Source organism: Citrus clementina, unplaced genomic scaffold (assembly GCF_000493195.1).
Source record: "Citrus clementina cultivar Clemenules unplaced genomic scaffold, Citrus_clementina_v1.0 scaffold_7, whole genome shotgun sequence".
Taxonomy (NCBI): Eukaryota; Viridiplantae; Streptophyta; class Magnoliopsida; order Sapindales; family Rutaceae; genus Citrus; species Citrus x clementina.
Window position 1 is genome coordinate 17,897,389 of NW_006262075.1, and position 22,282 is coordinate 17,919,670.

The window sequence follows — 22,282 nt, forward strand, 5'->3', positions numbered from 1 at the left end:
TTGATGGGATATCAATTACAAAGGATTCGCCACCTATATCATACTAAATCTTGCACCAATCACCCGTTGACAAATGGCAACTTGTGGGTGGCGTTTACTACACAATTGGTGTGTTGTGCCACACGCCCTTCAATAATTGGCTGGGCTTGGTGTGTGTTACTTACACCACGCACGTATGCCAAGTGGTGGGGAGCCAAATAATATTTCACAATAATAATCTTTTTTTTAAAAAAAAATTTTGTTTTTCGCGATTAAAAAAAGAAAAACAATTTCATAGATTCTAAAGAGTTATTATTACTAAATGTTTACAAATGCTATTATTAGGAGATTCTAATTTCTCTAAAGATATTTGCTTCTTGCACTCACTCACGTCCATTCATCCCCACTAAATACTACATGGAAAAAGAAAGTGATTGAATAGTTTTTACATTAAATTCAGAACTATTAAATGGCTTACATTTCCAATAGAAAAAAACAATGCATGTGAGAGGAAATCAATGAAAACGATCTATTGGTTTCATTTAAAAGGATCAAATAAAAGAACTTTTTTAATTACCCACCCCATTAAAAAAACATTCTTTTTCTAGGCATATTGATTGAAGCTTAAGTAGCCAATTTCATTTTCGCTTGGGACCCTTGATCGGCTACATTGAACCTACTCAATTGAAATTGCTTGTCTTCATCTTTTGAGAGTTATTTCTTGTTTGATGACTTTATTATTGTACTTGTAAAATTCATTATTTCAATCCATTTATGCAACAAAAATTGGGTGGAAATTAAAGCAATAAGGGCAACTCATTTGAATTTTCTTACGATAGGATGTACATTTAAACTATTATTATTATTATTATTATTTTACAACTACTAACGTACAAAATTTATTTCTATTAAAGGAGCTCATTAGAATATGTTCATTTTGTTAAATATATTTTAAGTTTCGACCTTTGTAATAAATTAACATCTAAGGTGAATTGGGGAAGGTCGAGAGACTTAAGCATAAATTATATCTATAACAAAATGTACCGATATTACGATCAAGGATCTAATAAAAATCTAAATTCACATTTTATCATTATGGAAGGATTTTTACTCTAAAATCCATTTGTAGTATTTGAAAAAAAAAAAAAAAAAAAAAGGAAGAAGTCGGCTTAATGGACGCTTGGCGGGGCCATAAGAGCCCAACTGGGGGCCCATACAGACTATGTCCACGTCATCAACTGTTATCAAACTCGAAACTGAAAAAGGAAAGCGACAACACAGTGACAGCTCATTCCTCAAAATTTTTCTCCAACCACAACGTCTGTTAAATGGCGCCTGAAATAGTTGAATTTACTTTCGTACCCTTAAAAGCCTTAACGACATTCGACAGGCAAGTGCCATAAAGTAATTTCACACATGAGGACTAGATTTACTGTTAGATTCTGTACAAGACACCAACTGGTCACTCATTAGTTCCTGCGTACAGTAAAATCTGGACCGTCAATCTAATCAACGGCGAGGATTACGAAAGACGGACAGTGGACCCTGTAGTACATAGTACAGATAATAAATTATTTACGAAAGAGAATCTGGTTACCGCGCGTGTTTGACACGGACCTATTATTTAAAGTTAAAGTGAGCCGTCAGATTTGTGGTGGCTGGTGAGGCTGAAGGCATTATTCAAATAAATTTGGTTTTGTCACTTACCGTGCACTGTGCCATTATGGTTCATTGCTGATTGGGGCGTGTGTGCACGCTCTACAAGGAGAGTGGGAGGGTATGACGAAATAATAAATTCAAGGTCAGTGTTTGGGGCAGTCTTTTAGATACACGAGCGCCAGTGACACTTTTATAATCTTGTCATTTACGTGCTGTTATTTTCTTTCTTTTTCTTTTTTTCTATTAGTAATGATTTTATATTTATTATTTGCGGAAAAAAAACCTAAAAAGAAAAATAGAAATATGTTATCTTTGCAATTTAAAATGCATTTTATTGCCCATTTTATGCCCATGAGTTTGTGCCTTGCAATTATTGGAATTCGCAAAAAAATTTCTTAATATTTTTTAAATTTAGTCTAAATATATTTAGATTTTCTCTTTTTCTATGTGGATGTGTGTTTTTTTAAATTTAATGTAACGACTAAACAGCTAATTTCTCTTTTCATCTATGTGAACGAATTTTAAACTCTTGATTTTTTTAAAAATTTTACGAACTAAATTAACTTACACTCATAATTTTAGTGTTTATTAAGAGAAACTATTTATTAACAAATTATTTATATAAAAGGCATCAAAAGTAAATATTTAATATTTGTTTCTCGGTTTATTTTATATGTTATATTATTTTTAATAAAATTTGCAATAAAAAAGGTAAACAAATTATGGAAGCATTCATAGTGCTATAATTAAGCAAAACAAACAAATATTGTATCTGCCAAGACTCAACAGAAAACATGGTGAGGCACATGAGGGCTTGGCCTTTATTGCTCTTAATGGCTTTTGAATGTCAGAAATTGAGTGCTTTTGCTTGCGAGAAAAAAGCATTAGAAGACAAAATGAGTGAGATTAATCCTCGTGAACAAAAAGACCCCCAATTCCAATTAATTAAATAAATAATTAATTAATGCGGTAATTAATTAGTAGTAGATTTGGAATCTCTATTCATTGACAGTGATGGATCAATCTTTCATCACACGTACGCTCGAAAAAGCTAGAGAGACAAAGAGACAGTTCTAGAGAGATAAAATAAACACAAAATAAAGTGAAAATAAAATTATGTCCAAAAAAAAAAAAGGCACAAACACACGCAAGCTTTTATTGATTTTAGCATGAAGCCGAAGGAGAAGCCATTTTTTTGACATTAAAAGAAGCTGATTCCATCCCCAGTCTCACGTTCTTGGCAAAGTGAAGAAAAACTACCCAGAAAGGCAAACCCATCATTAGTGGGATAATAACACCCACATCCTTAATTTTATAAAAAATTACAAACAAGTCAGGTTATATTTTTTCATGATGATTTTTACTGTCAAATTACGGTTGATTTTATTAGTAAAATCAACATTAGGTTCAATATTCCTAATTCTATGAGATAAAAAAAATCAATTTTTTTAGGAATTAGACATTACATATAGCTTATTATTCTCGAACTCCGAAATATAACTCAATTAGTTTGATATATTAAAGAAAACAAGAGTACGAAGACTTAATTATTAATAAACACGTTTGATTTAGGATTGAGTGAAATGTAATGCATCGTAACAATTAAAAATTTAATGTGTATATATCATATAAGTTCAATTATGGTTGGCGTATAAAAAGACTATACATTTATACTTGAGAAATATTTCCGTTCTAAAATATTTTATCAATTGATTCAACTAACACTAATAACTCTAGCATCATATTGGTTAAGAATTTGTAAAAGAAATTGATAATTTGTTGTTATTGTACTAATAAAAAGCTTGAAACAAGAATGTATTTGGATAAAGCTCATTTCATAGGTATAACAAATTAACAATCAACAGTAAAGTTAAAATTTTGTGGTAGTGACATGCGTGAAAAGGTACAAAATTTTATCTGACTAATTTGTGATTTTGTTGAAAGTCAGGGACCTAGAAGCTAGAAGACGTTACCCTCTCACAAATAGTTGTACTTGTACATGAAGATTAAAGGGAGCAGTCATTTAAAAAAAATTGATAATAATGGAAGTGAATTAATAGATGGAAGATTATGGAGAAGAAATGAAATATAGAGAGTAAGATGGGTCACATGGCATGTGAGCACCAGCTGTGTCCACTCTTCTTCACATCTTGATAAATACCCTTCTTACCTTCCTTGTTCCGTCTTTTGACTCTCCCTGTATTCTTCTTCTTCTTCTTCAGTAAAACAAGTAAACTGAAATGAAAGCTTTCAAACCCTAAATGCTTTTCTTTGTATGAACCTACAACAACAACAACAAAAATGAAAGCTTTCTCTCTTCTCTTCCTTGTTTTCTCCTCCTTCATCTCACTCTCTCTTCTAGCCTCTGCCTCCTCCCCAAACAAGGACTTGCAGCAGCTTCTTAGCTTCAAGGCTGCATTACCAAACCCTTCAGTGCTTCCAAACTGGTCACCTAACCAGAACCCATGTGGGTTTAAAGGTGTTTCATGCAAAGCAGCTTCTGTTTCTTCCATAGACTTGAGCCCCTTTACTTTGAGTGTTGATTTTCACCTTGTTGCTTCTTTTCTCTTGACTCTAGATACCCTTGAAACTCTCTCTTTGAAAAATAGTAACATTTCTGGCACCATTTCTTTGCCTGCTGGATCTAGGTGCAGCTCATTTTTGAGCTCATTAGATCTGTCTTTAAACATTCTGTCCGGTCCTTTGTCTGATATTTCCTATCTGGGTTCTTGTTCAAGCTTGAAATTCTTGAACTTGTCAAGTAATCTACTTGATTTTTCAGGGAGAGAGGCTGGTAGCTTGAAGCTCAGTTTAGAGGTGCTTGATCTTTCTTACAATAAGATTTCAGGTGCCAACGTTGTGCCTTGGATTTTGTTCAATGGTTGTGATGAGTTAAAGCAGTTGGCTTTGAAGGGGAACAAAGTTACTGGTGATATAAATGTGTCCAAGTGCAAGAATTTGCAGTTCTTGGATGTGTCTTCAAACAATTTCTCAATGGCCGTGCCTTCATTTGGAGACTGTTTAGCTTTGGAGCATCTTGATATTTCAGCTAACAAGTTTACCGGTGATGTTGGGCACGCAATCTCAGCTTGTGAGCACTTGAGTTTCTTGAATGTTTCAAGCAACTTGTTTTCGGGGCCAATTCCTGTGGCGTCGTCAGCTTCAAATTTGCAGTATCTTATCCTAGGGTACAATGAGTTTCAAGGGGAGATTCCTTTGCATCTAGCTGATTTATGTTCAAGTCTTGTCAAGCTTGATCTTTCTTCAAATAATCTGTCTGGTAAAGTTCCCAGTAGATTCGGTTCTTGCTCTTCATTGGAATCTTTTGATATATCTAGTAACAAATTCTCTGGTGAATTGCCCATTGAAATATTTTTGTCAATGAGCAACTTAAAGGAGTTGGTTTTGTCTTTTAATGATTTCACTGGAGCTTTGCCCGATTCTTTGTCAAATCTCACCAATTTGGAGACCTTAGATCTGAGTTCAAATAATCTCTCCGGGGCAATTCCTCATAATTTGTGTCAGGGCCCTAGGAACAGCTTGAAAGAGCTGTTTCTTCAAAACAATTTGTTACTAGGCTCTATTCCCTCAACTCTGAGTAACTGTTCGCAGCTTGTTTCACTCCATTTAAGCTTCAACTATCTTACTGGAACTATTCCTTCAAGCTTGGGGTCTCTCTCCAAACTTCAGGATTTGAAGCTTTGGTTGAATCAGCTCCATGGAGAGATCCCACCAGAGCTTGGCAACATTCAGACACTGGAAACTCTGTTTCTTGACTTTAACGAGTTGACGGGAACCTTGCCTGCTGCTTTGAGCAACTGCACCAATCTTAATTGGATCTCATTGTCGAATAATCATTTGGGTGGTGAAATTCCCACTTGGATTGGCCAGCTTTCGAACCTCGCCATTCTCAAACTCAGCAACAACTCCTTTTATGGTAGGATCCCTCCGGAGCTTGGAGATTGTCGAAGCTTGATATGGTTGGATCTTAATACCAACTTATTTAATGGATCCATCCCTCCTGCATTGTTCAAGCAATCTGGTAAAATTGCGGCTAACTTTATTGTGGGGAAGAAGTATGTGTATATCAAGAATGATGGTAGCAAAGAGTGTCATGGAGCTGGAAACTTGCTCGAGTTTGCAGGAATTAGAGCTGAGCGGTTGAGCAGAATTTCCACCAGGAGCCCCTGCAACTTCACTAGAGTATATGGAGGTCACACTCAGCCTACATTTAACCATAATGGATCGATGATGTTTCTTGATATTTCGTACAACATGCTGTCGGGTAGCATTCCGAAGGAGATTGGTTCTATGTCATATCTTTTCATCTTGAATTTGGGCCATAACAATCTCTCTGGTCCTATTCCAACAGAGGTGGGAGACTTACGAGGTCTTAACATTCTTGACCTCTCGAGCAACAGGCTTGAAAGGACAATTCCATCATCCATGAGTTCGCTTACGTTGCTTAATGAGATTGATCTGTCCAACAACCAACTCACTGGTATGATTCCTGAAATGGGTCAGTTTGAAACTTTTCAACCGGCCAAGTTCTTGAACAATTCAGGCCTTTGTGGATTACCTCTTCCTCCTTGTGAAAAAGATTCAGGGGCGAGTGCTAATTCTCGGCATCAGAAGTCTCATAGGAGACCAGCTTCTCTCGCGGGGAGCATTGCTATGGGATTGTTGTTTTCTCTCTTCTGCATCTTTGGTTTGATCATAGTTGTTGTGGAAACAAGAAAAAGGAGGAAAAAGAAAGAATCAGCTCTTGATGTTTATATTGATAGCCGTTCTCATTCAGGCACTGCAAATACCAGCTGGAAGCTAACTGGAGCACGAGAAGCACTGAGCATCAACCTTGCCACATTTGAGAAGCCCCTTCGAAAGCTGACCTTTGCAGATCTCCTTGAAGCCACTAACGGCTTCCACAATGACAGTCTTATAGGCTCTGGTGGTTTTGGTGATGTATACAAGGCTAAACTGAAAGATGGAAGTACTGTAGCTATCAAGAAACTGATACATATCAGCGGACAAGGTGATCGGGAATTCACAGCTGAAATGGAAACAATAGGGAAAATCAAGCACCGGAATCTTGTACCCCTTTTGGGTTATTGCAAGGTAGGAGAAGAGAGGCTCTTGGTATACGAGTACATGAGGTATGGAAGCTTAGAAGATGTATTACACAACCAAAAGAAAGTGGGGATCAAGCTGAACTGGGCAGCACGGAGGAAGATTGCAATTGGGTCAGCAAGAGGTTTGGCTTTTCTTCATCACAATTGCATCCCACACATTATCCACCGGGATATGAAATCGAGCAATGTTCTGCTAGACGAAAACTTTGAGGCCAGAGTCTCAGATTTTGGAATGGCAAGACTAATGAGTGCGATGGATACACATTTGAGTGTCAGTACGCTAGCAGGCACACCCGGCTATGTCCCTCCCGAATACTATCAAAGCTTTAGATGTTCGACGAAAGGCGATGTTTACAGTTATGGTGTAGTTTTGCTCGAGTTGCTAACGGGAAAAAGGCCAACAGATTCAGCAGATTTCGGTGACAATAACCTAGTTGGGTGGGTAAAGCAGCATGCGAAGCTGAAAATAAGCGATGTCTTTGATCCAGAACTCATGAAAGAGGATCCAAACATCGAGATTGAGCTTCTTCAACACTTGCATGTAGCGAGTGCTTGCCTGGATGATCGACCATGGAGGAGACCGACAATGATTCAGGTTATGGCAATGTTTAAAGAAATCCAAGCCGGTTCAGGACTTGACTCGCAATCTACTATTGCCACTGATGAAGGAGGTTTCGGTACAGTCGAAATGGTAGAGATGAGCATCCAAGAAGCTCCAGAACTAAGCACCAAGCCTTAGGCCATTCAATTTTCAGGACAAGCATTCTTTCAGTGCCCCAAAATTTTCCCACTTGAAAACCAAAAAAGTTGCCTTTGGTATCTCTACCATTTAGTGTATGTAATCTTTGTATCCCTTTTGAAAATTCTTGTTATTTATACATAAAAAAAAAAGTTGCTTTTAACTTTGTTATCGAATGTGTAAATATACAACCCCAAGTTTGTTATGCTATCTTGGTTCTTTAGTTTTTGCTTCGTTATGATGAAATTTTTTGGCCGATCAATTTATGTGTGACCTCACTACAGTGATGGTGACCAACTGGAGACTTCTTTTGGCATCATCTTTCTTCTGCATGATTATGATTTTGTTTTCACACTCTCTTTTACTTTTGTTCCATTCATGTATAGTATGCGTCCAAATTTGCACTATATTTTTATACAAAATATACTGTGAAAAAAAAAATTCATCAAAAATTAAATTCTCAAATGGGGGTTGTGATTTGCGTTTGTTGTATGTAACAGGCGGTCTATTTTCTTGGTAGTGATTGAATAAAAGAGAAAGAAATGACCTAACAAAGTGTTGGCTCCACTGGCAATGGAATTCCCTTAAGTGGCTTGATTGAGTTTGCTCCCCAGTTCGAGTCGCAGGGAAGTCGCCTTTGTTAGGAGAACCCGTGCCTCTCGGTTCGAGCAGAGACTTCTAGTCTGAATTGTGGTACGGGCTTAAAAGTGCCTCCCACAGTTGAGGCCCTCTCCAGAATACCTCGTGGTCAAAATAAAAAAAAAAGAGAAAGAAATGAGCCAATGACTCAATGCGCTTCGATTTTGTAGTGTGGGGTTAAAGTTTCAATATAAACGGACCTATATTATTTGTTTGTGGTCCTATAGCCATTTAGGAAACACAACTATTCTCCAAGTTTTAGGTTATTTATTGTGTGTCGCACTTAAGTTTAAGTAATTGAAAAGCAGCCAAAAGATGGGCAATTTATAGTTATTGAGTATTCCTTTAGGAAATTAGGAATTGATTCCTAATAGTTATTTTGATCGTATTAGCCCATCCATAATATGTAGTGATCTCTCTTAAAGACACGTGATAGACTTTAATACTATCGTTGAGTCCTTACCAAACAACTTAAACGTTTTGCGTTGTCGTCAATAATTCAGCGATACAAAATCATTGTAAAAAGATTAATTATAGAACTACAACCACCTTATACAAACAAGTGTATACAAATTGTTATAGAATACGAGATTGATTGTATAAAATATCACGCATTCACATAATTAAAATAGAATAATAATTATTACCTTTCAATTAATTTTTTCATGTCATATCAATTTATTCACACTAAGATTGTGTAAAACTATTTGTGCCTATCAAATGCTTCTATGTATTACAACACTTATAATAACATAAAAAACATTTGGAAGTACAGTGGTTAAATGGCATAAATTACACAACTGATGGGGCTTATATGAACGATGCATAAATATAAAAGATGAATTATTGAGATATAATACATGCATAAAGTTAATAATCAACTAACTTTATAATAAAGTGATAGCTACTTTTTTTTTTTTTTTGGTGGTTCTGAAAATGGGGACAAGTTTTAATACTTGGCCACCATAAAAGCACTCTGTTTTTTCTTTACCTTTAGCTGAAGAAAGATGATGTTTCTAAGAAATTGCATTGGTAAATGAAGAATATTTCGGAGTATTTTAATAATAATCAAAATTTAATTAAAAAAACTATATACAATATTTCAATTAGTAACATAAAATGATAGATTTTATCTAATTATTTCACAGTAAATAAATACAATAAATCTATAACTAAAGAGTTTACAATCTTAACATTTATGTTAAATTAATTTATATACAATGCAAGTAAGTCCAATTAAATTAATAGCTCTACCCTTTGATTAATCTCGGATCCCAAGAAACAGGATTATGGTTTTATTTTAATTAATTAATTTGTATCTCTCCCGTCAAAACCGACCTCATCGCATTTGATACTTGCAAACTTAGCTGTACTCCCATGACTTAATTAATTAATTCATATATAAATGGTTATTTTTTGTTTGATTAATTTAATTATTTTTGTTTTTATTTCATATCATGGGTTACAGGCTTACAGCTTGTTCCAAGCTTTTTACAATTTTTGTAAGATCAAATTGTGGACGCTGTCGTGCCGACTGCTGAAGGTACATAACATTTGGTACCTCAAGATATAAGACTTTTGTCTTATATTTTGTGATTTTGTACGGATGTTCCCTATAAATTGATGTACTTTTTTTGTATAACAATTATACAAAATTTTTATAAGGGAGAGAATAAAAAAAAATTAATTCAATGAGTTATGTAAGACATTAATTATTTTAATTAATCTTTACATCAACATGAGTGACATGGAATTGATGAATTTTGTACAAATTTAATTTATGTGTGAGAGAAATTTCGGTATCTTGTTGGGATTGTGTTATATAACATTTATCCCAAAAAAAAAAAAAAATTGATCAAATGCTTTCATGGAGGCATTACTCAGTTAAACTCCTCTACAGATTTGGCCAATTGGTTTGGAAATAATATGTAGTTAAATTGGTTTATTGACTTCTACAGGTTTGGCTGATTGGTTTAGAAGTAATTTAATTTTGTTAACTACTCAAATTCGAATCTTGAGAAGGTAAGAAATAAAAAATTAATTTGAACTTTATCTACCATTCTATTTAAAAATAATAATTTATTTATTAAAAAGATATCTTTAACACAATCTATCATTTTTAAACTTTATTGATTTCTTTTTCCGATTACCAAATTTGATTAAAGTTTATAAAAATCGTTCACGAGTGTCACATAAAATCTCTCCAAATTAAGGTATGATATGACACAAAATTATTTTTCATGTTATATTGCAATCATGACTTGAAAAACAAATCATAAATCAATGTGATCATGTTTGAGAAGATTGTAACACCCTAGGCGAATCCCACATCGGCAAAGCACGGGAGAGATGCTGGGTTTATAAGGGGTGATCCACACCTTAATTGGCAAGACGCGTTTTGGGGTGTATGGGCGCCCCAAGAACAAATCCGTGCGGGCCTTGTTAAGGCCCAAAGCGGACAATATCTTGCCAGGTCTAGGTTGGGTCATGACATTGTGGTATCTGGGTTGGGTCATGACATTGTGGTATCAGAGCGGCTCCGCGTGTCCTCTTGAGCGATGGTGGGGCAAACCTCAGCGAGGACGCTGAGTCCCCAAGGGGGGGTGTATGTAACACCCTAGGCGAATCCCACATCGGCAAAGCACGGGAGAGATGCTGGGTTTATAAGGGGTGATCCACACCTTAATTGGCAAGACGCGTTTTGGGGTGTATGGGCGCCCCAAGAACAAATCCGTGCGGGCCTTGTTAAGGCCCAAAGCGGACAATATCTTGCCAGATCTGGGTTGGGTCATGACATTGTGGTATCAGAGCGGCTCCGCGTGTCCTCTTGAGCGATGGTGGGGCAAACCTCAGCGAGGACGCTGAGTCCCCAAGGGGGGGTGTATGTAACACCCTAGGCGAATCCCACATCGGCAAAGCACGGGAGAGATGCTGGGTTTATAAGGGGTGATCCACACCTTAATTGGCAAGACGCGTTTTGGGGTGTATGGGCGCCCCAAGAACAAATCCGTGCGGGCCTTGTTAAGGCCCAAAGCGGACAATATCTTGCCAGATCTGGGTTGGGTCATGACATTGTGGTATCAGAGCGGCTCCGCGTGTCCTCTTGAGCGATGGTGGGGCAAACCTCAGCGAGGACGCTGAGTCCCCAAGGGGGGGTGTATGTAACACCCTAGGCGAATCCCACATCGGCAAAGCACGGGAGAGATGCTGGGTTTATAAGGGGTGATCCACACCTTAATTGGCAAGACGCGTTTTGGGGTGTATGGGCGCCCCAAGAACAAATCCGTGCGGGCCTTGTTAAGGCCCAAAGCGGACAATATCTTGCCAGATCTGGGTTGGGTCATGACAAAGATACTTTGAAGTGGTTGATGGAGATTTTGTCACATTGTTTTGCCAAATTTGAAAACTATTTTTGTCTAGAAAGTCACTTAAAAGTGTGTTCTAAAGAAAAATCTAAAAATTACTTTACAAAGTAATTTTATCAAACACATGTACACCATTCTAATTCGAATCCTAAACTTGTCATTGGTTAAATTAGGTGGGCAATCATATGGTGGGCTATATGTAATCTCTAAAATTATGCTTACAATAATTAACAATCTCTTCATGATTGATGCATGCATCACGATCGAATATGTCTAACCTATTATGTAGAGTAATCGATTCTATTATTAATTCGTGAATAATTCTTTCTAAAGTACCAGATAATTCAACAGTCTCTCTCCTTCATATGAAACATTTATTAATTTTCGTTTGTAATATCGAGCATTTATGTCAACCATATGTTGACTACTAAAATTTAGATATGATACCGGTTAACAATCTTTTTTATTTTTATTTTGAAGAGGTAAATAACTTAGATTTTCGTTATTATTATTATTATTTTGAAGGGTTACAATCAATTTGTGTGCGTGTGTGGAAATATTAACACTTTGAAGCGACAAAAATAGAATATGAGGCAAGTTTAGTGGCTTTCAATTTCAAAGTTGGTTGCTCAACACTTCATGTGGCTCAAAAACTCTTAACTACAGCTTTCACCCAAGCACGCGTGCGGCAGACACGTGGGCCAATGGCAACCTGGCTTTGTCGGACCATTTCCTATACAACGTCGCCTTCCGTATTTCCCTGCTGTCGCTTTCTAGCCCCACACTGATTGACATTTTTCACCGTCTGATTCCTCAAGAGCTTGATTAAGCTTATTTGATTGTTATTGATCCGGTGGGGTTTGTTTTTGGTTTTACGTGAGAGCGACCTGCGCGATAGTAAATGAAAGGCATGTGATGTTTTGTATTAATTCTCTCATTCATGTGATTTACAATTTTTTTGTTGGGTAAAGTCTCCCCCCAACAAAATTTTTTTGGCATTTAATTCAACAATAAATTTATGACTTTTAATCTAAATTGGACTATTTTGACTTTTTTAAATGTGTATAAAAAATTATGAATTATGAGATTATTTATATTTTTTAAATACAAGTGTAAAAAAATTTTGATTTTAATTTTAATTTTAATTTTTAACCTCTTATTTTTCGGATTTGAATTCGGATGGACAGCTAAAATAATACTTAACCGTATTAGTATTCGGGGCTTATTTTTCTTTGAATTATTGAATCAAATACCTTTGAAAAAATAATTAAAATTATTAAATTCTACAACGCTTATAAGCAATTTGCGAGGACGTGCGAATATCGAGTCACAGTATTATTCAATTGTGATTGCACGTGGACGGCCATTAGCTGTCACTTGTACTAAAATTGGTCACGGTGGATCCCACCATTCCTCCTTGATCAACATCACCATAATGTGTTTTCGCCATCATCGCGGCGGGCGTACGTACTCCAGAGGGATAGAGCAAGTTTTGCAATAGGGTCCTCCCCTCCCCCCCTCCTTCTTAAGCGAGCGCCACGTCAGCGTTCCCGGCTAGTTGGTTTAGACGGACACGGTTACGACCATGAGTGGGGCCGTAGGGTCCGGTTTTTTTCACTTTAACTTTTGTAAAATAAAAGCCAACATTTCTTAAATGAGCTAGCTAAGGGTGATTCTAACGATATTTGAGGTGGATTTTGGTCCGTTTCTCCTTAGATAGGTGATGGGTCCACTATTTTACTGTCTAATATTTTTAGAAAATAATAATTTGGATTTTTTAAAAGAAAAGAATGGTAAATACTTGGAAAAACAAATGATAAATGATAAAGTTAAAATTTATATTTTTAATTCACTTTACATTCGAACTGCTCCCTTTAATCAGATGATAAATTCATTTTAAAGTGAAACCAACCTTTTTTTACGAGAAAAAAAAAATATATAGGTTCAATCATGAGCAAATAAAGAAAATAAAGACGACTTAGACGAGAGTAGTATTTTTACTTAAGAAAATAGGGAGCAGATATTATATTTATTGGTACAAATTTTTGAACCATGCTCGATACACTACATTTCTATTATCTATGAATTTATATTTTCAACATGAATTGAACTATTGACACCCTGAAATATCTTCATAAAATCCCTTTTAAAAATAACGTCGATTTAATTTCACAAATAACTTTCAAATTATTTTTCTCAACAAAATCTCAATAAAACCTTCTCTCTCTCTATGAAACTCTTTCAAGTTCAACGACATTATAATGATTGTGCTTATTCAACATCGTAAGTTCAGCACTGAAACTTTCATGTGCAATGATGGAGATAAAATACTTTAGATTGGCAGAATTCTAAAACTACGGAACTTATTATATTCAATTTTAGAGTGATTTCATTTCACATCACCAAATCCATATTTTTATGCTTTGAATAAGAGTGAGACTTTCTTTATTTTTTAGTCAAGATTGTTCTTTTGAAAATTTCGTTTGATATTAGTTAATAAATGATTTGTAAATGAAATTTTATATCTAGATCATGAACAATAAACTTGGTTGTTGACAATATTATTGAAATAGATGGGTGCGTTTAATTAACTTTTGTATAAAATAATTCAAATTAAGATTAAAATTATAAATTTTAAAACAAAGGGGTGCCAATAGCTCAGCTCTTTCAACATATTCTAGCCCAAAACACGAACCACTCAAGGATACATCTACGAAGCTACGAAAAAATCTTAGTTCAGGTTAATTAACAGCAGGTTGTAAAGTAATACGCAATGTACAAAGTTGAAAGACCAAAGTGATGCTATTAGCACCCTGTATAATTCATATAAAATTAGAGAAAAGGACAAATATAATTCAATTTAACTCATTTTATTACAATATATTCACACCTCATGCATCATAATATCATATGAGAAAATGACAATGGCACAATAATTCTTGAGTTGAAATCCCTACTATAAAAGAGATAACAACAACTATAATAATAATAATAATAATAATAATAATAATAATAATAATAATAATAATAATAATAATAATAATAATAATAATAATAATAATAATAATAATAAGAAGAAGAAGAAGAAGAATAATTGTAAACACACATTTTGTCATTATATCATATTTTAAATAATTTATTAAAAGAAAATACTATAACAAAAGAAGGGGGTTAATGATTTACAGGTGGAAATAAATTCTTATAAATATACAGTGAGAGTTTAATTAAATTTATCGTTATATTATTTTCTTTAATGATAAATTATTTATATAGAAAGAGATTGGTATGAGTTCTCCTTAACTTTTAAGGATTCTGTGATATATGTTTTTTAATGATATTTTATGAGTAGATAACTTTTTTATTTATTTTTTATTTAGTAACCATAATCATCCTTTAAATTTTTGCTCAGTATAAAATCAAATTATGAGACAATACTTATCCACAAAAGGTTTTGAGGTTTTCTCCGTCAAATTTGGAAAACATTGATAATTGTTTTTGTTGTAGTTTTTTTTTTTATTTCCTTAAATAAAACAAACTTCATAAACTCACTTTTAACAAAAACAAAAAAATAACTCGTGGAAAAGGATGCCAAGTAGCAACCAAGACTTTATAGCGAAATTTAACTTCCAAAAGTTAGGAAGGACCACCAAAAATCACACTTCACCCGTGCCAGATACATATGCCCATTCCACACGTGCGAAACTGACCGGATAAGCCTTCGGGCAGCAGACAAAGCCCCGGCATGCATTATATTGGCGCCTGTGGGCCCAGCCAAATAATTTAAATAATAAATAATCCCGTTTGAATAATTAAAATTTAATCCCAAGCTGAGAGCGTATAGTCACTAGCACCATCTACCCACGTGCGCCTACCCCACGATCCCCTGTCCTCTGGATAGAGACGACGAAGCGACAAAGAAACAAAAAGCGACGGCTCTGATTCCATCATTTACTATTTTATTAATTGATTACTATTGAACGCGAACTCTGTCATCGCAGTCGCACGCACTGTTTTAATTTTTTAATGCACTCGCTCGATTGACGCGCCAAAATATTTAATTAATTAGCGTCTTGAAAAAATAAAAAATAAAAAAATAAAACAATTAACTCACGTAGTTCCAAACCGGGTCAAAGCTCCGGCTTTTACGAGTCCCAAATGGTCACGCGCCCTAATTTACTGATTTTAATATTGCATTTTGTCGGTTGAGTATGTGAATTGTGTGTATAGTTAGTAGACAGTAAGATTCCAGTATGAGTGTACATCATGATCAATTGATGATAATCAAGATTTGTAATTGGGGTTAATAACATATGGGTCCTCGACCTTTTATAATTTCTCAAGTAAAATATGTTAAAGGGTATTTTTTTGTTAAATTAGAAATATGCTAAACGAAATGATGCGAATACGAATCAATTTATGTAAAAATTAGATTAGTTTTAAAAATTTTTTGTTCGATTAATAATCAAGTTAGATCAATGTTGGCCCAAACTTTAGATGGTGTGAATACGGCAATGCTAACACAAATTGACATGCCCATTAATTTTCTCGAAAAGATTTTAATATATTTTTGTATTAAGTTAAATAGTGGTACATATGGATGGCAAAATATAATTATTGTGAGGACAATTATGGCTATTTCATTGATACAATTATTGTAAGGACAATTACGGCTATTTGAATACGATTGTTGTTAGAATAATTATGGCTATTTTAATACAACTTATTGTAAGGACTATTACGGTTATTTCACAAAATGAATTTTTTAAGAAATGATCATGTTGGTGGCAAAATCTAAGGCCCAGCCGAGGGAACACTTTGGTATAAGTGAGTAATACACAAGAGGAACTAGAAAGCAATGAGTTGATGGATTAAAATTAAATACAACGTTAATACTAAATGAAGAGTAAGTCCTTGAAATAAGGGATTGAACGTGCGGGTCACGAGGCACCACGTGGTCTCTCCGGTGGCTTCGGGCCTAGCATTCAAGGAAACTCACTCACCAGTCTTCGCAAGCTTTACGAGGCCCCCCGCTTTTAAAGCCTCTCATTTATCTTATTTTTGTAAAATTGATATTGGTAGTTTAATTGAGTACTTTAATTCTTATCAGAATTTGTTTATTTATTATCATTTAATAACAACTAGTCACAGCTTGTAATTTGCTCATAAATCAAACTAATATAAAATTCAAATCTGTTAAAAATATATGATTGCGGACTTGAAAATCTAAGGCCAATATTTGGCTAGTTCTGCCCTCCTTGAAGATTTTTTTTTTCTACCCGAAAAAAGAAAAGAAAAAAGAATGAATCAAATCCCTCAGTTTTAAGAGTAATTTATGAACCTCATTCACTAAATATCAACTTTTTACTAATTATTATTATCCGAACTCAAGTGATCCTATGCTAGAAAAAAAAAAAAAAACGTTTTCGCAATCAGTTCCAGTTGCACCTCAAAGTAATGATCCGAAGATATTATTAACAAATCAAATGACTTTAATTAACGACTTGATTTGAGTATGAGTAGGTACTATTTATTTTAACTAGCAAGCTGTTTTAAAGTGAAAAATATGGCACTTTGACATTATAAAAATAATTCTAGAATGCACCCGTCACTAGTCGATCGATGTCTCAATTGTCTTTCTATTTTTGTTTTCTTCTTCTCGTTGTTGGATTTTGTTTATTGCACATTAAACTTATGGATTAGGCATCAATAATTATAATTAATGTTATGCTTTTCAGGAGTTTTTGGACTTTCGAAATTTTTTAAACTATGAATTCAATCATCATGATAATGCATGGGGATGTTTGGAAACATAAATATTGTTGTCTTTGTTTTGTAATCCTTGCACTCAGTCTCATGACAATGAGCATGCCTTTTTCGAAACAAATTGAATTTCTTTACAAAAAAATTGACTTTCCCACTAGAGGAATCTTCTTGGGTTTGGAAAAAAAATATATGATCTCCCAATTTTCATGAATTTGGCTGCACTTTATAAAGATTTTATATTTCACTACGATACTCAAAAAAAAAAAAAAATATTTAACCTAAATATGCTACTGCTAGGGCTAGGGCGTATTTTTCACAATGGAACTCACATAATTCCAAAGATGAATAGTAACATCAGATCAGATCATATATCTTGTGAAATTTCTGAAATGGTAATGATGGTCTCCGATTGATGATCAATGGAATCAGACAGTTTTTGCAGGTATGCAAACAGTGTGTGATCGTACGTAGACAATTATGATGCTGTCTTGGAAATTATTAACAAAGAACGATAAAAAAACAAACAAGAATATATCAACTGTGTAGAAATATTGCAGCCGGTCAAAGGAATCATTTCCAGGTCCAAGATGTTGAAGACTTGGAAGTACTCTTTCAGGCCAATACGAATTTCAATAGGCTTTCAAGTTTCAATCATTATCTTTTTGTTTTTGCTTTTGATCTTTATTTCTTGTTCAAGAGTGGTAGATGCATAAACGTGCATTGGTATAGGAATAAAAAATTTAAGTTGATACATAAATTATTAATATCAGTATTAAAGACAAGTCTTAATAAGTTTTTTTTACGTCAAATGTTAATAATATGATTTAAAATATAGTAAATTTTACAGAGTTTGAGATAGTTGATTTGGTGAGTGCGAAATAAAAGTCTGAAAGCAATAAATAGGCGAAGAGACAAAATTAAAACCTTTGTGATAGGCGGAGAGACAAAATTAAAACCTTTGTTTTCAACATTTTCAATGTCGTGATGAAATCGTATAATATATATAATAATTCTCCAAAATCTACATAAATTCAAAACCGTAACCATCAAATACAATACGAAGCTCGGAAGTTGATTATAAATTTTTTTTTTTTGAAAAGGAATACTAACTTTCATTCAAACAAAAGAGTTGAATACATTCATAATTTCGATTGGAAAAGAATCTAACCAAACAACAGCTTCTAAGTGATCAAAAGCTAAACTAGCCAATGAGTGGGCAATCGCGTTACAAGATCTTGGTGTATAATGGCATTTAACATTGTGGAGATCCTTAAACTTGTTTTGAATCTCTGAAGTAACCCAGTAAATCTCATTCTTGCTGCCCTTTCTGTTGTTAATTAAATCAGCCACCATTTGCGAATCAGTTTCGATAATTAAAGAGGTTAAACCCGCATCCACAGCTACTTGCAAACCCCACCTTACTGCTTCAGCTTCTGCATACGAAACATTCCCATGAAACCTAGTAGTCTTGACTGCAGCAGCTATGATATTCCCCGTTGCATCTCTAATCACGGCTCCCAACCCTGATAAATTTTTCTCCTTCCTTATGGCTGCATCAACATTCACCTTGAACCAGCTTTGCGGCGGAGGAAGCCAAGCTTTGGCTGTTTTCTTCTCTTTGTCAGCTCCATAAATCAGTCCTGAAGGCTTTACTCTCTGATAAGTTTCTAACAATGCTTCTGCAGTTGCTACTGACATTTGATAACCAGGCTTCTTTGCTTCAAATATAAGTTTATTTCTTGCTGTCCAAATTGTCCAGCAAGTGACAGCCAGCAGCTCTGTGGACTTGAGTGCAATGAATCCAAAACTCAGAGTCCCAAAACGGTTCGTTTTGATTAAGTGATTCAGTCTTTTGTCACATGCTGCACGTGGTGTTTTAATCCAAAAGCTAAACGACTCAGCAACTGTCGTTTTGGAGAAACTAAAGTGATGCACGTGAGTCAGCTCGTGAAGAAGGGAATCAAGGCTGTTAAAAGCCGTTACACACGTGTCCAGATTCTGTGCAATCTGGGTTTCAGCATCAGGGATATAAAACTGGTTGCTGAGGGGAAAATGGGCGTGGTTTTGATAGAGCTTTAAAGAGGGATCAGAAAGTAAGAGAGGGTAATCTTGTTGCTTGTAATCTCTTGTTAAGGAGCTCTGTATTTGTCTTCTTGATTCATCAATAAAGCTTTTCCTGTGGCTTTTCCCGTGGATGTAAATTGTGCATGTAATGCACAATTGAACCACGTAATATTCTGTTCTTGTGAGTTGTTTCTTGTTTTAGTTAAACACTGTTATTAATCATTAGACCTAGAGCATACATAAATTGAGTTGAGAACTTGTCGTCTAATCTTGGTTTCTTCTGCAACTTGTTTGATCAAGAACTTGAGTCTCCTGGGCAGTGGCTTAGTATCTTGAATCTTAAAGGGTACTAAATCACTACACTTGGTATCAGAGCTGGAGTCTTGAAGTCAAAGATCCAAGTATGACTTCTACCAAAGTTGATCTCGAAAAGTTCAATGGAAAAAACGATTTCAATATGTGGAAGGTGAAGATGGAAGCAGTGTTAATAACCCATGGTCTTGGAGATGCCCTGTTACCAGTTACCAAGAAGGAGGGGAAAGATGTCTCTACATCAAAAACTCCAGAACAGATGGCAGAGATTGATAGAAAGGCCAAGGGAACTATCATCTTGAGTCTTGCAGATTCTGTGATAAGAGAAGTAGCTAAAGAACCTACTGTTGCTGACCTATGGGCAAAACTAGAGAGCATTTACATGAAAAAGTCCTTGGCTAACAGATTGTATATCAAGAAAAGGATGTTCACATTGAAAATGCATGAAGGCTCATCTCTAGATGAACATCTCGATGAGTTTAACAAAGTGTGTGACACCCTTGAAACCATAGATGCAGCATTGGAAGATGAGGATAAAGCTTTGCTTCTGATAAGCTCTTTGCCTAAGTCATACGAGCACTTTATTGATGCTTTGATGTATGGAAGGCAGACATTGTCACTGGATGAGGTGAAGTCAGCTCTTAGCACTAAAGAATTGCAAGGGAAGCAAGAAAGCCTTGGTAATAGCTCTGGTGAGGGGTTAACTGCAAAAGCAAAACCAGAATGGAAGAAAAAGAAGCAAGGAAAGAATAAAGAAAAGCAAAAGAATCTGAGATGCTTCTTGTGTCACAAGGAGGGGCATTTCAAGAAGGATTATCCAGAAAAGAAGTTTCAGAAAAAGGGAAAGGATGGTGATGCAGCTGTTGTAGAGGAAGAAGGATATGAATCTGCTGGTGTGTGTGTAGCAACAGAGAGCACAGACAAAGGTAAATGGGTGCTTGATTCTGGCTGTACTTTCCATATGTGCCCTTATAAAAATTACTTAACTGAGTATCATGACTTAGATGGGGGTAGAGTTATAATGGGTAATAATGCCATGTGTAAGATCATAGGTATTGGAAATATAAGGCTTAAACTTCATGATGGAACCATAAGGGAGCTAAAACAGGTGAGGTTTATACCTGAACTTAAAAGAAATTTGATTTCTTTAGGAATGCTTGACCAAATGGGATATAGTGTTAAGATTGAATCTGGTGAAATGGTGATAATTAAAGGCACTGAAATCATCATGAAGGGTTTAAGGAAAAATGGAGTATTTGTCTTAGATGGGGAAGTAGTTACTGGTGAAGTTGGGGTATCAGTAGATGCCAATACTGATAAAACCAAGCTATGGCATTTGAGGTTAGGGCACATTGGGGTGAGAGGGCTGAAAGAATTAGATAAGCAAGGTTTATTAGAAGGTGATAAGATTGGTGATCTGGAATTCTGTGAGAGTTGTGTCTTGGGGAAGGCAACTCGAGCTAGTTTTAATAGGTCAGTATACAAGTCAAAGGACAAGCTGGAATACATACATTCTGACCTATGGGGACCAGCTCAACAAGTATCTCTAGGTGGTAACAGTTACTTCTTATCCATTATAGATGACTACTCTAGGAGGGTGTGGGTTTATACTCTTAAGAGCAAATACCAAGTTTTTGAGAAGTTTCTTGAATGAAAAAACTTGGTTGAAAATCAATGTGGTAAGAAGGTTAAAAAGCTCAGGACAAACAATGGTTTAGAATTCTGTAATCAAAGGTTTGATAGTTTCTGTGCGAAGGAAGGAATAGCTAGGCATAAAACAGTGAGGTTAACACCTCAGCAGAATGGGTTAGCTGAAAGGATGAACAGGACACTCATGGAGAGGGTGAGGAGTATGCTGGTTCAATCCAAGCTTCCAAAGACTTTGTGGGCAGAAATACTTTTAATTGCTTGTTATCTGGTTAACCTGAGTCCCTCTACAGCAATTGAGTTCAAAACACCCTATGAGAGATGGACAGGACAACCAGCTAACTATGGGAACCTGAGAGCATTTGGCTGTCTAGCCTATGCTCACACAAGCCAAGGAAAGCTAGCTCCTAGGGCTTTGAAAGGTTTCTTCATAGGATATCCAGAGGGAGTAAAGGGCTATAAGATCTGGTGCACAGACTTAAGTCCACCCAGATGTATCATAAGCAGGGATGTGACCTTTAATGAAAAAGAGTTACTGAATCAGAAGTCAGCACAACATCCAACTAAGAAAGATACTGAGACTGGTAAAAAGCAACAACTTGAGGTGGAGCTTCCCAGGTCTGATGACTTTCTGGAAGCTGAAGATTCAGGTGGAGTCATTGACAGCTCAAGTGATCCAGAACTTCCTCAACAAGAACAAGAGTCTCAGAGACATGAGCAAGGATACCAACTAACTAGAGATAGGGCCAAGAGACAAATCAAACAGACTAGAAGATATGGATATGCAGACCTTATCTCATATGCTCTAGCAGCTGCACATCAGATTGATGAAGATGAACCAAAAGCCTACAAAGAAGCAGTCCAAAGTAAGTTTAGCAAAGAGTGGCAGCAAGCCATGTATGAAGAAATTATGTCCCTTTATAAGAATGACACATGGGAACTGGTTAAAAAACCTAATAAGAGGAGAGTTGTAGACTGCAAATGGA

The 22,282-nt window shown here is 35.4% G+C and overlaps 1 protein-coding gene across 1 annotated transcript; it reads left to right on the forward strand.

Annotated features, from left to right (window-relative positions):
• The first annotated feature begins 3,692 nt into the window (after window positions 1–3,692).
• On the forward strand, window positions 3,693–7,714 carry LOC18035850 (protein BRASSINOSTEROID INSENSITIVE 1). The gene has a single exon (XM_006427869.2). It carries the CDS (start codon window positions 3,940–3,942, stop codon window positions 7,504–7,506), a length of 3,567 nt encoding a protein of 1,188 aa, XP_006427932.1. The 5' UTR covers window positions 3,693–3,939; the 3' UTR covers window positions 7,507–7,714.
• Window positions 7,715–22,282: the final 14,568 nt, after the last annotated feature.

Coding starts and splice junctions, on each gene's coding strand:
- LOC18035850 (XM_006427869.2), top strand. CDS start 3,940: ATGAAAGCTTTCTCTCTTCTCTTCCTTGTTTTCTCCTCCTTCATCTCA.